The sequence below is a fragment of the Sarcophilus harrisii genome, chromosome 3 (assembly GCF_902635505.1).
Source record: "Sarcophilus harrisii chromosome 3, mSarHar1.11, whole genome shotgun sequence".
Taxonomy (NCBI): Eukaryota; Metazoa; Chordata; class Mammalia; order Dasyuromorphia; family Dasyuridae; genus Sarcophilus; species Sarcophilus harrisii.
The window spans coordinates 503,148,386-503,168,197 of NC_045428.1; the positions used below are offsets into that span (position 1 = coordinate 503,148,386).

Consider the following 19,812-nt stretch of genomic DNA (forward strand, 5'->3'; position numbering starts at 1 on the left):
GGTGCTTCAGATAACATAAGGCTTGGATTCAAGAAGAGCTGAATTCAAATTTGACTTTTAGACACTAGCTCACTTACTAGCCACAAATCATTTAATCTGTCAGCCTCAGTTTTTCCATCTGTCAAATGGTGATAATAGCACTTACTTCTCAGGATTGAGAATATGAGATAATATATGAGATAAAAACTGTGTAGTACTTGTTATTGTTATTATATGTTTGTTATCATCATTAAAGCAGGAGATGAAATCAACTTTGGCTAGAATTCAGAGTATATAGAGGGAATATGTGATAATACTGGATAAACCAGATTATGAAGGGGTTTAAATACCAGTGTATTTTATCCTATAACCAATAGGAAGCCACAGATGGTTTGGGTGTTTTTTGTTTTTTTGTTTGTTTGTTTGTTTTTGTTTTTGCAGGAAAAGGACCTGTACCTCAGTTTGCTGAATGAAGAGAGATATTAGAAATGAAGTCAATTAAGGACTGCTACAATAATCTAAGAGAGAATAAATAAAAGCCTTAACTGAGGTAAAAAGTAGAGAGAAGAGGATAAATGAGAAGTAGAATTTGAATTGACAAAAACTAGACAATTGCTTGGATATATAGGCTGACAGAAAAGAGACAAAAGTGACTCTGAGTTTAGGTTACTTTGATTTACTGATGGAGGAGTTGGTAATCTGAGAAGAGATGATTGAACATTACTATGATCTATGTATATGATAAATTATTCTAATAGCAATATGAGGGAGTTAGAGATTTTGTTGAAGGCTATTACAATTATCCAGTCAGCTTGATAATGAGAATTTATACTAACGTGATGATAATGGCAACAAATAACAAAAGGGAAGATAAATATATAAGGAAGAGTAGATAGAAGTTGATAATTGCTTGCATAGGAGGAATGAAAGAGAATTATTAAAAAAAAACACTAAGGTTTCAAATGTGGAAGACTGGATGAATAGTGATACAAATGACAGGTATGGTGAAAAAGCAGGTTTAGAAAAGAAAAATACATTTGAGTCTGAGGCATTTATGCTGGTAGAAATGTCCTGTAGACAGCTGGAGATTCAGATTAAGAAATCTGGGAATCATCTGCATAAATGGTAAAACTGAATGAATTTTAACAAGAAAGTGTAGAAAAAAATTGCATTTTTTCCAAATGATTGACAACTAAGAACCACAGATCTGGGAGTTGAAGGAACCTTTGAGGCCACCTAGTCTAATCCTTAATCCCTCTAATATTAGTGTCTTGTTCATATATCTACTTGAATAATTCCCCAAATGAGGAAATGACTATTTCTGGAGGTAGCCAATTTCTTTTTATTTTTTCAGAAAACCCTCATTATTAGGGTTACTTTTTTTCCCTCAGATGCCTCTATTTAACGCTCCCTTTGCTCCTAGTGGGGCTCTCTGAGGCTAATCACAAGTGAAAGTTGCAGGACCAAATTTAGGCTTTATGTCAGGGATGTCATCTGTAAAACGAGCTGAAGTGGTAATCTTTGCCTGGAAAACCCCAAATGGGGTCACCAAGAGAACGTGATAACTCAACGGGGAGACTCGCTACCGATGAGTATTACGGGAAAGGGTGCTCTTCGGGAGCTAAGGCGGGCGGGGTCTCAGGCAGAGCCTGGAGGACCGCTTGTGCCGTGGGTCCTTTATCGTTCAGGGGCCCTGCGTGGCTCAGAGGCCGCGGAGGTCCCTTCCAACGCTAGAATTCTGCAATACTGTGCTTGCAGAGGACGAGAAGGGACCTCTCGATTTCTCGCAAATTCTCTCCGAACGAGCTGCGGTGAATAACTGAGAGTGTGGAGCATTCTCGGCAGCGCTCCCCAGGACAACCCCTGCCTGGCGGGGAACGTGGGCCTTTATGTCCCCATAGAAATTGTGCAACCACGCGAGGTCTAGGTGGGAATGGCGACGGCGATCTCTCCCCTGCTCCCGGAGGGGGGACACGGAAAGAAAGTCGGTTGAGCCGCGTACGTGTTTCTTTGCTCCGGGCCAACTGTCACACGCCGCTGGGTGCGACTCCGCCGACCTACTCGGTCCCGGACGCTCTCTCTCACCAACGGTGCCAGCGCGTGCCCGCTCTGCCAGCCTAACCCAGCGCGACGTGCCCCTCCTCCCGCCCCTGCGGGGCGTGCACCAGGGAAACTTCCACCTCGACTCCTAAAGGTCAAAGGGGCGCGTGGTCCGGAGTTGGAAGGGAGGGAGGGAAGGGAGGGAGGAGAGGCTAGCGAGTCGGGGGCGCACGCGCAGTGGTGCGTCCCAGCGCGCGCTCCTCTCCTCCCTCTTCCCCTCCCCTCTCCGGGTTCCCAACCCCTTTCGTTCGGTCCGAGGCGGGCGAGGTGGGTGTGGGGTGTACTCGTTTCTCCCCAGGGTGGGTGAGCTGACCGTTGGGAGCCTTCCTTCCCGGAGCCGTCATCCTAGTCCGCTACCTCCCCTCCCTGGCTCTGCCCCCCTAGACTATCCGGGAGCCGGGAGCCGGGGAGGGGAGGACGAGGAGGAGGAGAGAGGAGGAGGAGCCCACCCTGAGCCCACCCCTTTTTATCTTACATTCCCCCTCTAAGCTTTCAAGCTGGAGCCGGAGGAGGAGGGCCCGGAGCCACTGGACCCGCCCGGGGTCCAGGTCCGGGTCCCGGAGCTTCCCACGCAGGTGGTGGTGGCCTCGGGAGAACTGCGCCAGACCCTGCTGAAGATGTGGACGGAGGGGCAGGACACCTGCATCTCACTGGGGGTGATGGTCTGCGTGGTCTTGCTCACCGGGATGGCGCGCGTGCTGGTCCGGAGGCACACCCGCTCCACGTTCATCCGCGTCTTCGTGGCCGAGCTGCTGGCCACCTTCCAGCTGTGCTGCTGCTCGCACGAGCTCCAGGTGCTGAATGAACTGAGGCCGGACACCCCCAGCTGGACCCTCACCGTCATCTATTTCCTTTCCCTCGTCCACGGGCTGACGCTGGTGGGCGCCGTCAGCAACCCGTGCGGGGTCCTGGAGCAGCTGGCGCTGGAGCAGATGCCCGTGTGGTTGGGGTTCCTCAAGATCTTTGCGCAGATGTTCAGCTCGGGACTCAGCCGGACTTTTATGGTCTGGGTCTGGAGCCTGGGCATTTCCAGCCGGCATTTTGCCGAGAGGTCTATAAAGTGTGCCAGCCCTATCCACATCGCGCTGCCCGAAGCATTCCTCGTGGAGATGCTCTGCTCCTTCATTTTCCACAGTACCGTGATGCATTTCCAGGAGGTCAGGCTCAAGTTTCGAATCCACATGCAGGCAGCACTCATCACGTTTTTGGTCTTTGCAGGTTTGTTTCCACAACGCACTCATCTCCCCAGACATCCCTCTTAACCATGATTGATCACCACTGCTGTTCTAACCATTTCTCGGTTGTTGTGGGCTCAAAGAAAAAAAAAATGCATTGTATTTCTGAAGTGCTTTTGAAGTTTACTAAGGGCAGCTCTGTGAAGGAAGTATATTATTGTGTAGCGTGCCCGTCTTTTCGGGATCCCGTTCGGGGTTTTGTTGGCGAAGCTAGTGAAATGATTTGCCATTTCCTTCTCCAGCTTGTTTTACTGATGGGGAAACTTGAAACAAGCAGGATTAAATGGATTGGCCGGGGTCACCCAGCTAGTAAGTGTCAGAGGCCAGGTTTGAAGTCTGTTATCATTACCCATGAAGGGAGTAGGGAGCTCCAGTATTTTATGGAAGGGAGAAGTTAAGTAACATGCTAAAGTGACAGAGTTTAAACTCTGATCCAGGCCATAGGCTCATAGAGTTTGGAATTTGTAACAAACAGTTGAGATTATCTAGGACAACTCCCTGGTTTTACAGAAGAGGAAGCTGGAGTGGAGTGGGGGAGGGCTATGGCTTGACTAAAGTTAAAAGGATTTGGGCTGGGATTCTAATTGCAAAACCTTTTTTCCATTATAATATACCATGTGGATTCCAGATTAATTTTACACTGTGCCTGTTTGTAGGGACCAGAGATGTGATAGTACTCAGTCCCTCCAATTCCAACATTGAGTGCATTTCTCTTGTTTTTCCCATGCAAAAAGGATCTAATTTATTTTTAAAATAATAATAATAACAGGGAACTGTTATTTTAAGCTTTAAAAATAAAGCTATCTGATGTTGGAACTGAGAGATGAGGTCCTTAAGTAAATTACAGGAGTAATAAGTGTCACGTAAGACACTTCAGCAGGCATTGTCTGAAGAAAAGACTGCTTGGGAGAAACACTTCTGTCTTCAAACTTTTAAAGAGCTGTCATGTGAAAGGCAAGATTTAGTTATATTTATTCTATTTGGTTTCAGAAGACTTGGCAAGCCAACTTGGCTGGTTCAATTAGGTCTGAGATACACCAAAATGGACTAAATCAGGTTGTCAGGCATTTATTAAATGTTTACTATGTACCAGGCCCAAGAGCTGGAGATACAAAGAAAAACAAAACAAGACCCCTATTCTGAGGAAGCTGGGAGAGACATTGTAATTACATACAAGGTAGATTCAATGTAAATTGAGAGTGAATCACTCATATTTTGGTCTTTGGTCAGAGGGAAAGCACTGGGAAGGGAAGGTATGGATTGAGAAAAGGCTCCTCTAGAAGGTAGGATTGGGGCTGAGTTTAAAAGAAATCAGGGGATCAAGTAGCAGAAATGAGAGGGGAAAACATTTCCAGATATTGGGAACAGCCACTGAAAAAGTGCCGTAAGAAGGCCAGGTAACTTGGACGATAAAGGACATGGAGGAGAGAGGAGAGTAAAATGTAAGATTACTGGGAAGATAGGAAGGGACCAGATTGTGAAGGTCAAACAGGATTTTATATAGGTAAACCTGATTGGACCCAGTCATTGAAGGAAGTAACAAAACCTGATTGGACCCAGTCACTGAAGGAAGTAACAGAATTTACTCATCACAAAACCATTTGAAGCTTTAAACTTATAATGTTCTCATCTCTTATCTTTTTGCTCACTAAACTTGATCAAAAGTCCAAAAAGTATCTAATATAAATTTTATACAGAATTCTTAAAAATTCTGTCATTTTTCATCACTAGTCTTTTCTAATACTTGATTCCCATAGAAGTATAGTTACCTTAGAATCCCCTGTCTTGGGATATTTAAAAAATGCATTTACAAGCCATCTAAAAATAGTTTATAAGTTTTTTAATGTACCTTACATGGAAGTGACTTCTGTGAAAAAAAAACTGGTCCATTTGTTCATGAAACAACAGTTCCACAGTCCCAAATGCAGCCAACCATCATCTTTGAGGTTGAGGCAGAGATTTAAGGAACATGTTGAATGACATAATCCTTTTGAAATTGAGCTGTTTTAAGAAAAAAAAATTAAATGGAAATTGTTTCAAAATGTTAAGGCTACTAGATTTCATGTAGAGACAGGATATCTGTAGCCTATTTGTTATATTTGAACAATTCTTTAAAATTCATTTAAAATATTCTGTATATTTCAATCTTGTGAAGTAGAAAGGGCAACTACTGGTAGTACCAAGTCATTAAAAGACACACTTTTTTTTTTCTCCTAAGGTAATTGGGGTTAAGTGACTTGCCCAGGGTCACACAGCTCAGAGGTATTAAGTGCCTAAGATCAGATTTGAACTCAGGTCCTCCTGACTTCAGGGCTGGTGCTTTTTACTCTGCCACCCAGCTGCCCCTAAGACTCACTCTTTGTAGCTTCAATTTACAGTTAAGATAATTACTCACATTTTCATAGCATTTTATTGTTAACAGAACATTTTCCTCCCCAAAACTTTGAGAGATGGTTCATACAAATATTCTTTATACAAATGAGGAAACTGAGACTCAGGTTGAGATTTAGCTACATACGCCCAGAGAAAGAACTCTGGGTGATGACTAAAAACCATTACATTGAATTCCCAATTCCTATATTTATGCCCACCTGCATTTTTGATTTCCTTCACAAGCTAATTGTACAATATTTCAGAGTCTGATTCTTTTTGTACAGCAAAATAACAGTTTGGTCATGTATACTTATTGTGTATCTAATTTATATTTTAATATATTTAACATCTACTGGTCATCCTGCCATCTGGGGGGAGGGGGTGGGGGATAAGAGGTGAAAAATTGGAACAAGAGGTTTGGCAATTGTTAATGCTGTAAAGTTACCCATACATATAACCTGTAAATAAAAGGCTATTAAATTAAAAAAAAAAAAAGAGAGAGAGAGAGAGATTTAGCTACAGTCATGCAGTTTTTAAGTGGTGGAATTGAGACCTTAATTCAGCAAGTTAATTGCTCTTTCCAGACAGGAAAAGGATCTTTATGTTCCTTTAAAATTTACACTGTGTATCATTGGCCTCCTCAGAAGAGATATTTACACAATATCCCAATATCTGTTCCTTGATGTTTTCTTTAGGGATGGAAAAAAAAGATGTCCAACTAGGAAAGAATAGAAGCATGTTGTGGGATTGGAAAAATTATTGTTGTAAAGTTCCATTGTTAAGAAATATTCCCAAGGTCTTTCACAAAATTAGTTCTATCAAAAATAATTATGACAGCGTGATTCTTCATTTATAGACTGCTAGTGATTCAAGGCATTTTACAAGCAAGTAAAGATTTTTTTTTAAAATAGAAAAATGATAAAATTTGGAATTTAAGATTAAGGAAACTAAGGAAACATGTTGAAGGAACTTCTGGAAATGACATAATTTGAACAGGGAGGGAAAGAACTTTCCTTCCTTCCTCCCACTGTAGAGACCTTGAATAGAAAATATAGTTCACTGGAGAACAGGAAGTATATCACTCTCTGTGGCCAGATTTAAATTGATACAGCATAATACAAGTTATAGATAATCAAACATTGTAGTTTCCTCATTTCTTTTCCATTAGAATAATGACTACTGAATTAAACTCTCTCCTTAGAAGTTATAAAACTGAAAGAAATCTTAAGAGTTCTCTTTGTCTAGCTATTTCATTATTCTGAGGAAACTAAATCTCATGGGACAAAAAGCTTGCTTTTCTCATACAGTTAATAAACATGGCAGAGACAAGCCTTAGGTGTTATGATACCAAGTTTATTTCTCTTTCCACTGTATCATAAAACTGGCGCTGTTACTATTAAAAGGGATTTTATCCCAGAGCACTGAAATTTAGAGCAAATAAAATTTTAATATGTTTACTCTTCAGAAGCTAGAAACTACTGAACTTGTCACCTAGTTAGCAAGAATAGTGTGATTAGTATAACTATCAAATTGCTTATCTTCTCAATGAGAAAGAACAGGAAAAAGAGGAGAGAATGTGAAATTCAAAACTTTTACAAAAACGAATGTTAAAAAAAATGTATATGTAATTGAAAAAAAATTTTTTTCTATCCCTTGCCCTTCCCAAAAAGTTAGTAGGTCCGAATCTGTGGTTTTCAGAACCTTCTCAGAGAATTTCTTAGATCATAGATTTTAAAAAGTGTGGTATCATACAGCCAGTATGTGCTAGAGGCAGAAAGTGAACCCCAGATCTTTCTTTTTCCAAGCCAGTTTTTTAAACACCACCACAAGCTGCCTTTCATTACTAAGGATAGGTACATCCAAAAGTCACTATATATACTAACATTCTCCCTCCTGTTGGATTGGATTTGTCTTGATTGTATGAATACCACACTATGAATTACAAAGTCTTTGGAAGACTGGTTTTACATTCCATTCCATTATGGCATCCAAGGAAATTACTTGTTCATTCATCCCAAATCCCAGAGTCTCTGAGTTGGAAGGGAACTTTAAAGTTTTGTCTAGTCCAACCACTCACTGAATAGAAATTTTCACTATAACACCTCCACTGGAAGACCTCCACTCCCAAAGAACTAACTAGTTTGGAAGCAGCACTTGAATCACTCTCCTTATCAGGAAGTTTTCCATTAGATTAAACCAAAACCTGTGTCTGTAATTTCTATTCTAATACTTCTCAATGAAGAAAAAAAAGTTTATTCTTTTGAACAGGTGATAACATTTCAGCTACTTTTTGCATAGCCTTAATGTATTTGTATCATTTCCCTCCTTTATTTCCCCCTTAAATTCTTTTCTTTCCTGGAAGAAATTCCTCCACTTAAGCCTCATGTGGTATTGTTTTTCCTTTTCTTAGTACCTCGCAGGATATCATGGATTAAGTCCAGTCTTATCAGGACCCAGAGAGTCATTGCTGTATTATAGAAAAGAAAACTAGGCATGGAGTCACAGAATTCTCCCCTCCTTTTTCGGCACCTATGAATACAGTGTTGCCAGTAGATAATGGAATTAGATTATTTTTTCATCTTGTATATATATATTTATTACCCTTGGGCAAAATCATGGAAGGTAAGATGAGGTGTGGATGGAAAGTGATTTATACTGAAACTGAGCAAATATTCCATTGTATAAAAGAACAGTATGATTTAACAAATTTCATCTTTATTCTACAAAATCAGTAAAACCAATTAATACAGATCATTGAGATAAGGAAGAATAATAAGCTGGGAATGGCATAGAAAAACAGTATATTGCAAGAATAATTAAAGACATACATTTATTTATTGTATTAGTGATGTTTTCTAGCCTTACCCCAGAATATATATGTAGATTGACATGTGGAGCCAATATGCTAGTGTAACCAACTAGGATTTTATTTAGTTCACAATATCAAGATCTTTGAAATATTTTTGCCCCCTTTTTTCTCCCAATGGGAGCCAAGATTAACTGGTTTTGCTATAATATAGCTATAGAGCTATAATTTACTACATAATACCCTTCTTCAGAATTTCTGTGGATTGGTAATCTCTCCAGCCCTCTACATCTTCTTATCCTGTGATCCATGAAACATAATACTTGAAAGATCTAAAAGTATTAGTTCCTGTAAAGTTACCCATGTATATATCCTGTAAATAAAAGGCTATTAAAAAAAAAAAAAGTATTAGTTCCTATTTTAAGACTGCCTCACTTATTTCCAGGAATGTGGTTCCTGTGCTGAGAAAATCTAGTTCAGTGAGCAAAAAAAAAAGAAATAATTTTTACAATTCTGTAATATTTTACTGTCTGCTGATCTGTGAGTTTTATCATGCAAATTCTGTATGCCTGCTCTGAAACTACAGTATGGTTTCAATATGGTCACCATACCAGTAAACATATCTCCAAAGGCATAGACTTGTGTCTTCTGGCTTCAAGCCTAGTGGTCTTTTCATGTGATATTTGTGCATAACTGACTGACCATAGATTGAAAAGAATGCATACTCATTTTCTGTAATTCCAGTTTTTAATGGCTTTAGCAATAAATCAGACCCAACAGTCACTTCAGTTTTAGTATTTGAGTCCATGAATTTCATAGTTCCCAACAGAATAGTTTGATACTTGTCTAAATCAGGCTGGGTAAAGTTTCAAATGAACTTCTAATATCTTTGCAAAAAAATTTTTAAATGTTTTTGTTACAAGATTTTTTGGGGGAAATTTCAGTGAATTACATTATGAATCCTATGCAAAACTCATCTATTCGTAAATAGATTCATATTTTCTCAGTGGTCTATTCAGCTATCATGTCCATATAGGATAAGGATAAGGAGGTTTGCAACTGAGTGTTCATTGGTAGAGGGAACTTCTGGGTGAGGAAGCTCCTTCTACCATTGCAGGTTGGGACCTTCTTTATATCTGAGAAATCTTGGAGTGTTAGGCAGAGTCCTAAGAGAAATGTGATGTGTCTGAAGCAGGCTTTGCCTCCATTTCTTCCTGGCTTCCAGGTCTTCTTTGTAGCCCCTGTGTCATATCAAAGATAATTTGTCACTGGACACCCCAGCCCTCATCTCCAGCTGCCAGTTAGATATCTTTACAAGATATTAAAAAAAAAACAGCAATATAATTTTCCCCCTAACCAGCCCTCCTCTAAATTTAGTATTTTTGTTGAGGTTACCCCATTCTTCCAGTTATCCTGCATGACAATCCTTACATTTTTACTCTCCTGCCCTTGTCCAGCCATTTGGCAAGTCTTGTTAATTTTATTTCCCAGATATTTCAAGTCCCATTTTCCTAACTTTAAGTAATATTGCTAACATTTAAACCACAGACAACAACCTCATTCATTCCTTTGTCCTCTCCCAGACTGATGTCATACCAAATAACAATAATAATATAATGTTAGCTAACATACAGTACTTACTATGTGTCTGACACTGTGCTAAGCACCCTTACAGTTAACTCATATTACTGTCATACCAATCCTAGGAGATGTCATCATTATTCCCATTTTTACAGATGAGGAAAGCAAGACAAAAAGAGGTTAAGTGTATGACCGAGGGTCACGCAGCTAATTAGTACCTGAAACAGGTCTCACTGACTCCAGTCCTGGCGCTCTCCTTAGTGCCCCCTTGCTGTCTTGCTTCTACTTTGTCTCCCTGTGCCTAGACCCTCCTCCAATCCATTCTCCACATACTCAGGTCACTCGAGGTTTTAGTGGCTCTTAATTGCAGATGAAATAACTAAAGACTCTTTGGCATTTAGGTTGTTCACCATTTGATTGTAGCCAAACCGACCCATTGGCCACTCCCTGTATCTGACATTGCATCTCTTGCCTCTCCTACCTTTGTACAGGCTGTCTTCCTTCTCATCTCCCCATCCTGGAACATCTCATTTCCTTCCAGCTTTGCCCAAGTGCCCTGATTTTTCTAAGATTTTTCTTAGTTTACCATCATTGTGAACAGATATCCCCCAGTAGAATGTAACCCCCACATCTCATTTTATTTGATTGTGCAACTACAGATAACCAAACTGTCCTTGTTGAGGTTCTCAGAACTATATAGGATCATTCAATGTCATCTGAATGATTACCTCCAACGTGAGTTAAACAGAATTCCCTACTTCATAGGAATCATTCAAGAGTATTTTATTGGGCATCAGCTGTTTGCTCAGCCCTGTACTCTGCTGTGGGGATAAAAAAAAAGTAGCATAAAATTGGAACCTATCCTCAGGGAACTTCAATCCTACCATGTTGTTTTATGTTTTAAAGATGGGCCTAGCATTCAGAGAGAGAAATGGATCAGATTGGTTGGCACTAGACTCAGTTGATCTGGAGTTCTCACCTGCCTCTGACATTCATGTATAAGTTGTTGAACTTCCATTCAGGGATTTTTCCTTTGTAAGAAAGAGGTCCACTTCATAAGGGCTTTGAGCTCCAATATGCAAAGCACTCTGCATATCTTAAAACATTACATAAATATGAGTTATTTTAGTAAGTGCTCAGTAAGCATTTGCTGAATTAGGAAGATGAGATTTTTATTAACAATAGTGAATTGCCAAAAGAAGGTAATTCTAAATTATGTTGTTCAGTTTGAAAGAAGTTCAGGGAACCTAGGGATCTCTAGGAGAAAAGGAGCAACGGAGGGGATGCTTCATGGGAGAAGTGGAATTTGTATTTGTCTTTCAAAATCAAGTTGTCTATCTTCAAATGCCTTCAAATGGATCCTTTTCAAACTTAATATGAGGCCAAGTCAGAGGCATTTTGATATTTTTAATAAAAAAAACAAGTTTCCAAATATAGGACTTTATCCCTACAGGAATACACATACAGAAATACACTCCACATATGTTTATATTTTATATTAACTTTTTAAAATGCAGAAATGTCTTTTATTTTTATCTGTGCCATTTTATTTGCATAGAAAGGTTAAAATTGTTGCAATTGAAGAATGGGAATTTTCTGTTTTTAATTCACCTTAGGTTTCAGCTTGGCATATGCCTTCTTAAAATTCTTGCTTACTTTTGCTCCTACCTCAAGTTGGATTTTTCCCTCTAGAAAAGTTAACATGAAATGTCTTGAATGTTCATAATTATACAATTATCTAACACTGCAGAGTTTAATAAAAATGAATCAAGTTACATCACTATAGTAACTGTGGGTTTGTTTGTTTTTTTGATGCAATGAGGAGTTGAGGTAAAAAATAATTTTAAAAACTTTTTGGGAAAAAACTTAAATTGCAGGAAATATTTTATTATGGCTAAAAATTCAAGCACTCAGAAGTTAAATACTGATAATATTCTATCTTGTTAATCCATTTCTGCCTTGAATTACCTTCTCTGGGGCTCAGTTTTCCCATCTAAAATCAAATGATTAAACTAGATGTTGTCCAAGGTCTTTTACAGTTTTGAAATTCTCATTTGAATTATTCAGTGGACCAGAAGACATTCATAATGATAAGAGTTCTCTTTTCTCTAGTGCTTTATAGTTTCTAAACAACTTTATTAGTTAGCTTTTACAGGGATTGCTATCCTTCATGTTTCAGAGAAGAAATGATGTGGCTCACAAAAGAAAAGAGTGATGATGTGACTCATATCCATGGGGGCATAAGTAGGAATATAGCAGGATGGTTGGTGTTCCATTACATTTAGCATCAAGTTATAAGAACTAATGTTTTTCAAAGAAGTTATACTGATGGTAAATGCTGTCATTATTATAAGAGGAATAAGGATGGGTAAGAAAACCTTGTTCTCATTTTTGGGGAGAGATTTAAAAAACAAAAAGGGGAAATCCATTGTGTGGGGATTTTTTTTAATATCTTGACACTCAGTGAAAATGCTATAATTTACTCCTAAATGAAGTAAAAAAAATAAAATTTTAATGTTAATAAAAATTCCTTATTTTATCAAAAGCCAAAGTGTGATTTGTTCTGAAAATTTTGGGTTTATTTATAGTATATATCAATATAACAGAAATTTGCTTTCAGAAGATGCTTGTATAAAATTGTGATGGATTTCATAAATTTCATTTTGAGGAGACTTTGATAACGATCCTTCCTGAGGAGATTACTTGTTATCATTGCCTATAATTTTGCTATTAAAAATGTTGAAATCACATTTTAAGTAAGGTGAATGGAAATGTTTAAAAACTGTAAGTGTTCTTTCATGACCTCTCCAAGGCACTTTGGTTACTTTACCAGTATAATAGGACAAAGTTTCTGTGATAGTGTGAAGTACTGCCCAACAGATATGTAGCTTTTATTACTGAAGAAATCTGATTTTAAAAAATATGTGTGTTATCATTTGACAGTTCAGGAGAGATAATAAGTTTATTTTATTTGAAAAAAGATGCCACGGTGTATAATGTAGTTTTATCAAAAGAACTACAGTAACAGTTCATTTAACTGATTTTGACAATCCAAATCAAAGTAGTTAGTAGAAATTGGAAATTATTTTTAAGAGTAAATAACTCTTTTTTTTTCAACACATAGGTCTATAATTTTTATATTTTTATTTAATTGCCAAACTAGAATGCCATTCCTTTTTTTTAATAGCTTTTTATTGACAAAACATATACATGGGTAATTTTTCAATATTTACCCTTGCAAAAACTTCTGTTCCAACTTTTCCCCTCCTTCTCTCTACCTCCTCCCCTAGATGACAGGTAGTCTTATTTATACATGTTAAATAGAACATTCCTTTTAAAAAAAAAAAAAAAGATTAAGCTTTTGTGTTTGAGTTTCTTATTTGCTTTATCTTGGATAGTATTTTTTTATGTATGATACAATTTGAAAAATTATTCTACAATAGTAATGGCAGCTCACATTTTTATAGTTACAAATAGATCTAAGTAGTATCATCATCTCCATTTTACAGATAAGAATTTAGCTGATACTTAGTTTCATAGGTAAATAAATGTTAAAACTATTACTCAAACCCAAGTCTAAGATCTTTTTCACTATATTTTCTATTATATTCACTATATATGTCATACTGATGATCTAATTATCCTCCCAGACATTCAGTATTATACTTCTACTTTCTCCTTAGATTAGTTCTCAGTCAAAGGGCACCTAGAAATTCTAAGTGATTTTGAAAAGATTTAGTTTGATTTGGGCCAGATGATATGGAATGGCCCTTGTGTCATCGGTGTTGGAAACCCAAAAAACCAATTTGAACTGAGGATTCCTTTTTATTTTTAGGACTGCCCTGTACCTAAAATGAATATCACGTAACAGTATACTTAAAGACAGTCTCTAGTATTCATCCTAATCCCTTTCGCCTTGGCCCCAGGATAGATGCAGTTAAAGCTGCCATGATAGGTAGGGAAAGAGTGAGCACTTTGGTGAACCTTCATGCCCTTCAGCAAGAGCATTCTTCTGAAAAGTGCCCCCATTGGGCCTTTTTCACTCAATATTTAAATGTACTGGCAATCTACACTAGGATGTCTGATCCACCTGATAGGGATGCAGGAGCCACAGCAACAAGAAAAACAGAATGTGATTTAGGGACAAGTAGGAGGGGGCATTCTGGGACAGCCACGTGAAAGACTTGAAATTGGCCTAATGAAAATCTACTTAATTGTAGATTAGCTCCAGGTTGTGGGGAGGTAGAGTATGCTAAGCTAATTTTTAGGTTCAGGATTCAGATTCCTTTTTAAAATTGAGAAATGCTTGAAATTTTCTAAGATCAGCTGCTAGCTAACCAAAGGCTTGGGAATGGCTTATTTATTCACTCTGGACATGGCTTCCAGTAGTTGTGAGGTGCTTAGTACTTAGTGAAACCTTGGAAAAGTCATGCCTTTGCCTGTAAAATGGAATTGGATCAGATGGGCTCAACTTCCAAGTCCATACCTAGATCTGTGTGCCTCTGAATATTATGGCACTGTTCAAGGAATGGCATGATTGGAACCAAAAGTCTGGGCTCTAGGTTAGCTGCCCTGGCTCTTGCCTTCAGAGTTTATTTCCAGCAACTGGAGTGATAAAAAGCCGTTGGTAGGGCCTCTACTCCACAAAGGCTTGAAACTGGAGTTACTCCAGTGGGAACTGTTGAATTATTTGTCTTCAAGTAGCCCAATTGTGAGTTTCAAATTTGTTATCATTGTAATAAATTACCATAATGATCATCAATAATGCCATCATAATTCTAATTAAAATAAAAATAAGGCCCTATCATGAGTTCTGTTATCATACTAGTGCTTTTAAACCAGTAACTATTGTACCTTTTGTTGTCTTTGTAGTACTATTTGGGCTTTATACTATTGATAGTTAAAGTTGGGTTAACAGCTAACAGGATGTTTATTGTTTGTGATAAAAAGGATTTTGGGGGGGCCATGCTAACACACCACAAAAAGCTTTATGAACAATATTAATTATTATAATTTATTTAGGAACAGGATCAATTATTAGAATGATTTTTTAAAGATATGTAATGCAGCCATATCTATCAATATTTTCTAAAAACTAAGCAAGTAATAATACTATGCTTTAGTGCTTTCTTCTTTTAAAATGCTCCCATTTATTATTATAGTAGAAATAAAGGGTGTGAAAGAGGATGCAGACTTCTTCATGACTTTTTGAGGATGGAATAATTTGATTCAAGTGAGCTCTGAAGAAATGTGGTATGATGGGCTGTGGGGAGGACAGGACTCTCAAACATTGGATTTGGATTCAGAAGACCAAGGTTTGAATCTAGCATTGTCACCTTGGTCAAGTCACTTTATTTCTTGGGCCTAAACTCTCCCTTATCTGTAAAGATGAAGCGGCTAGAATTTGAAAGTTTTTAAGACCTATTTAAAGCACTAAAATTCTGTGTTATTTATAGTTTATTTATAGTTACATAATTCTAAGGATTCCCTTTCGGGAGCCTCCCATTTCTTTTACCTGTTTACAGTAAAGAAATTGGACTATGTACATGTTTTCCCAGATAGAAGACAAGCTGCTTCAAGGTAGCGGTTTTTTCATTTTTGTCTTTGTGTTTCTTAGCATAGTGCCTGACAGATAATAGACAAATTCTTATTGATTAGTCCATTTCTAAGATCTAACTCCTGGTTTGGGGAACAGGTGCATTCATTCTCATAGGTTTCTTTATAAGTTTGAAGATCTAATTTGCTACTTAGCTAAATTGACACATTAGAAATTGCCATATATTTTTAGTTCCCAACAGATGAAAGATACAAAATCTAGTTTAGTGTCATTTTGCTTAAAATTTTATTACAGGAGGAAATCTAACAGGAGCTATATTTAATCCAGCTTTGGCCCTTTCACTACATCTCCAGTGCTTTCATGAATTATTCTACAACTATTTAATTGTGTATTGCCTGGCTCCTTCTTTAGGTAAGCATATTTCTATTTCATGCATTTTCAGGAAATGTTGTAATGTTGAATTCTATTGTCAAATCTCCATTTTCTCAAAGCAGGGCTGGGAGAACCCTTAGTGTTTAAAGCAGAGGCCAGAGTTCACCTCTGAAGCACCAATAATAGAACATTTTATAGGGGCTCTCCTAGTGTAACTTAAAATTTCTGTGCATTGCATCTTGAAACATATGACCAAGGAATATCAGAATTTGAAGAGAGGACCTAGTTTAACATGCCCGATGATCTCTAAGCTTATATATGCCATGAAAGTTCTGTTATACTTCTTGATTAAGGATCATATATAAAGTCCTTGAATTTCTACAAATTAACATATGTTTAAAGAGTACATGTATACCTCAATAGAAAAAATAAACATGGTCTTTAAAAGTGTGTAAATAGAAATTCTAATTTACCACTGACTTCAAAGATATGGTTGGAGACATGATTACATGGAAAAAAGTTTGTCCCAAAGGTAGGATGACCAGTGCAATGATGTGGCACAATAGAAAGATGAATGAGTTAGGATCCTGGAGACCTGGGTTCTCATTCTAGAACCAAGTACTAGATAGTTTTGTCACCTTGGGCAAATCCCTTCTGCTTTCTGGGTCTGATTTGTCATCTGTGAAATGAATCTGTGTCCATTGAGGTGGAGGAGTAAAATTCAGGCCCAAAATTCTAATAAAGTTAGGTGATGCAGTGGAAAGAGTGCCAGGCCTACAATCAGGAAGACTTAGCTGCCTCTTAGCTGCCTGCATTCAAATCTAGCACTAGATACTTCTTAACCATGTGACTGCGGGAAAGTCACCTAACTCTGTTTACCTCAGTTTCCTCATGTGTGAGATGAGCTAGAAGGGAAATGGCAAAGTAGTATCTTTGCCAAGAAAACCCCAAATGGAAGAACAATACAACTGAAAATGATGGAACCTCAAAAAAGCTAAGGAAATATGGGAGAGAAAAAGGAGGGATCATAAAAATGAAATGGTCATTTCAGTTTAAAAATGGAAGGTACCAAAATTCAACTCCTTCAGGTTCCATAGATTACAGACTAAAAAAATAAAAAGATGATCATTCCCAAGCTGTATTCTGATCAGGAAAATGTTAGAGAGCTGCAAAGGGCTCATGAGAGTGATCCAGTTCAGCATTTTCATTTTACAGATGAGGAAACCAGTCTCCCAGCTATTAACTGGAAAAAGAGGAATTGCAACTCTGGCAGAAGAGGAATTGGAACTCAAATCTTTGGAGCCTTCTGACTCTTGGGTCCAGGGTTCTTTTTTCCACTCAATACTATCTAGCACCTTTGTTTCCTTTCTCAGCAGGAAAAATTACAATTTCCAAACAATGACTATTATTTCAGAGATGTGAGGCTTGAATGATGATTTTCTCCATCTCCTACAAAAATCATACAAAATATCATAAATGTATAGTAATAGATCTAGTCCCAATTTATGAATTTCATGACATGGAAGTCTAGTATTCATTGTTTTTTTACAGTGAGAGATAGTTGATTGTTTTTTTTTTTGTTTTGTTTTGTTTTGTTTTTTGCTGAGGCAATTAGAGAGTTAAGTGCCTTGCTCAGGATCACACAGCTAGGAAGACTTAAGTGGCTGAGACCAAATTTGAAAACTCAGATCCTCCTGAATTCAGGGCTGGTGCTGTATTCCACTGCACCACCTAGATGCCCCTGAAGTAGTTGATAATACAGTGATTGCATCCCAGCAATGACATCATCAAGAAGGCAAAAATAGCCCTAGGGATCTTAGTGACACAGTTGTATTTCCTGGCTATTTTTTGTTTTGCTTTATGGCGTCCCAAGCTGCAGAATGGACCAATACTTTCCTGGATTGTGCAGCAACACATTACTGTCAGAACCATATATCTTAATTGCTGCTGCTTAGCAAAGAACAATCCTTCTTGACTGTTATCCCACCGATTAATTCTACTTTGTTATATTAATACAGGATAATGCTTTGTCTAATGGAATTAATGAACTTAAAAAAAAAAAAAAAACAATTACTTAAGTCATATTAGCTTGATGTTGACTAACCAGAATAATTGTCCCCATAACTTAGGATTTATTAATATCTGAGATTCTTAACTTTATATCTCCCCTAAAGCCATGCTTATTGCTCTACATACAATAAGCATTGAATAAATGTTTGTTGGTTTGATATTTAACATATACTTCTTAAGATTAGAAAATAATTTTTTTTTAAATTTTAAGTATGAATTTTTTGTGTTTATCCTGTAGGAGTTGGCTTTTCTCCACTGAATTTGTTGGAAACTTTGAATTTATATCTGTTGCATATCATTGTATTAAATTTAAAAGGAAAATATGTGTGTAAAAGGGAGTAATCCAAAGACTACCTTGTATTGTGTGATTTTACAAGACAAAACTCCTAAGTATTTTCAGAATACCTTATTTAATTCACAGTGTCTCTGGGACCAGCAAAGACAAATATCACTAATGATGGAGATAAATTTGGAGAAGAAGGGACTCCTTCCCATTTATTATTTATTCTTGGTATTGAAGGAAAATAAACAATGAATGTTCTTGATTTTAGAAATTCTGTAATGATCATAAAGTCTCGGCATAGGAAATTTTTATGAACATATTCAGCTCTTAAGTATACAAAACTGAATGGTTGTAGCATTTTTGATTTTTTTAAATGTTATTTTGTCTTTCAGGTATAATGTTGATGGTTTTGATGTTCATCCATTTCCTTCCTTGGCTGCATAACATGAATAGAATTCATAAAAATGAATAGTGATTATCAAAGACTAATACTAAGTTAAATTGCAGTCCAGCTGGATGTGAAGCAGTCACCACGTTCAGTCGCTTCATGTTCTAAATGCCAGTTGCACTTTTGTCCAAATGTCAGATTTCTTTGAGGATGCTGTTCCCATCACTGAGACGTTGAAAAAAAATCAATGTGAAATTGAGGTCTCCTGTGTAAAGACGTGTTCTTTTGAATGATGTATATTAAAATGCTGCTGGAAAGGACTCATTACATTAAATTTAAATTTCAAGTGACACTTGTTAACCTTTTTCACAAAAGCTAATAGGAGGGGAAAGAGAGAATTTTTACAAGGGAATGAGGGCCATCCAAATTCAAATACCTGAGAGCCCTTCCAATCAATGTATTGGGACAGATGATTGAAATGTCTGTTCTAGAGTTGGATAGATGCTCCTTTCAGCAACAAGTTTGCCATAATGTAGTTAATCATTATCACAGATAACATTTTCCACTAGAAGACATTGTAGATAGAGATATATAAATACTTAATGGATTGCATCCATCTTTTCCAAATAGACTCTAACATCTAAATCTATTATAGTATTTCATTGGTTCATCATTTCATCACTTCTGCCATCAGAACTAATCTCTTCTTTAGTAATTGGTTTGGAGAGGTACCACAGCCAATAAAGGTTTATCTCTTGATGATCCATCCTCTGTTGATGAACCTCTTCACATTTAAGAAGGCTAATTCTTGGATGATAGGGCATCCGTCACTGTACTTATTCATGAAGCCTTTCCATCTAAGTGGAATGGACCTGCAGGAACTTTTTGTCTGCTGGCAGAGCCTTCAAGCATGTGATGTCACCATTAGGCCATGAATAGGCATCCAAGATATACGTTAGTGATGCTTCTGGATTAAGAAGACAGCACAGTTCAGTGGAAGGAGCCCTGGATTTTGGAGTCAAGTGATGGGCACTCATCCTGGCCCCATCACTGACTACCTCGGGCAAG

General features: G+C 37.6%; 1 protein-coding gene across 1 annotated transcript; it reads left to right on the plus strand.

Annotated features, from left to right (window-relative positions):
* Positions 1-2,286: 2,286 nt before the first annotated feature.
* Positions 2,287-19,094, plus strand: AQP11 (aquaporin 11). The gene is made up of 3 exons (XM_012545361.3): positions 2,287-3,297; positions 15,926-16,042; positions 18,749-19,094. The coding sequence occupies exons 1-3, from the start codon at positions 2,697-2,699 to the stop codon at positions 18,826-18,828; spliced, it is 798 nt and encodes a 265-aa protein (XP_012400815.1). The 5' UTR covers positions 2,287-2,696; the 3' UTR covers positions 18,829-19,094.
* The last annotated feature ends 718 nt before the right edge of the window (positions 19,095-19,812 follow it).

What these genes read in the sequence shown, in the direction of transcription:
- AQP11 (XM_012545361.3), top strand. Translation starts at nt 2,697, where the DNA reads ATGTGGACGGAGGGGCAGGACACCTGCATCTCACTGGGGGTGATGGTC. An exon ending in CACGTTTTTGGTCTTTGCAG is followed by an intron (nt 3,298 to 15,925) that starts GTTTGTTTCCAC and finishes ATTTTATTACAG; the next exon opens with GAGGAAATCTAACAGGAGCT. An exon ending in TTGCCTGGCTCCTTCTTTAG is followed by an intron (nt 16,043 to 18,748) that starts GTAAGCATATTT and finishes TTTGTCTTTCAG; the next exon opens with GTATAATGTTGATGGTTTTG.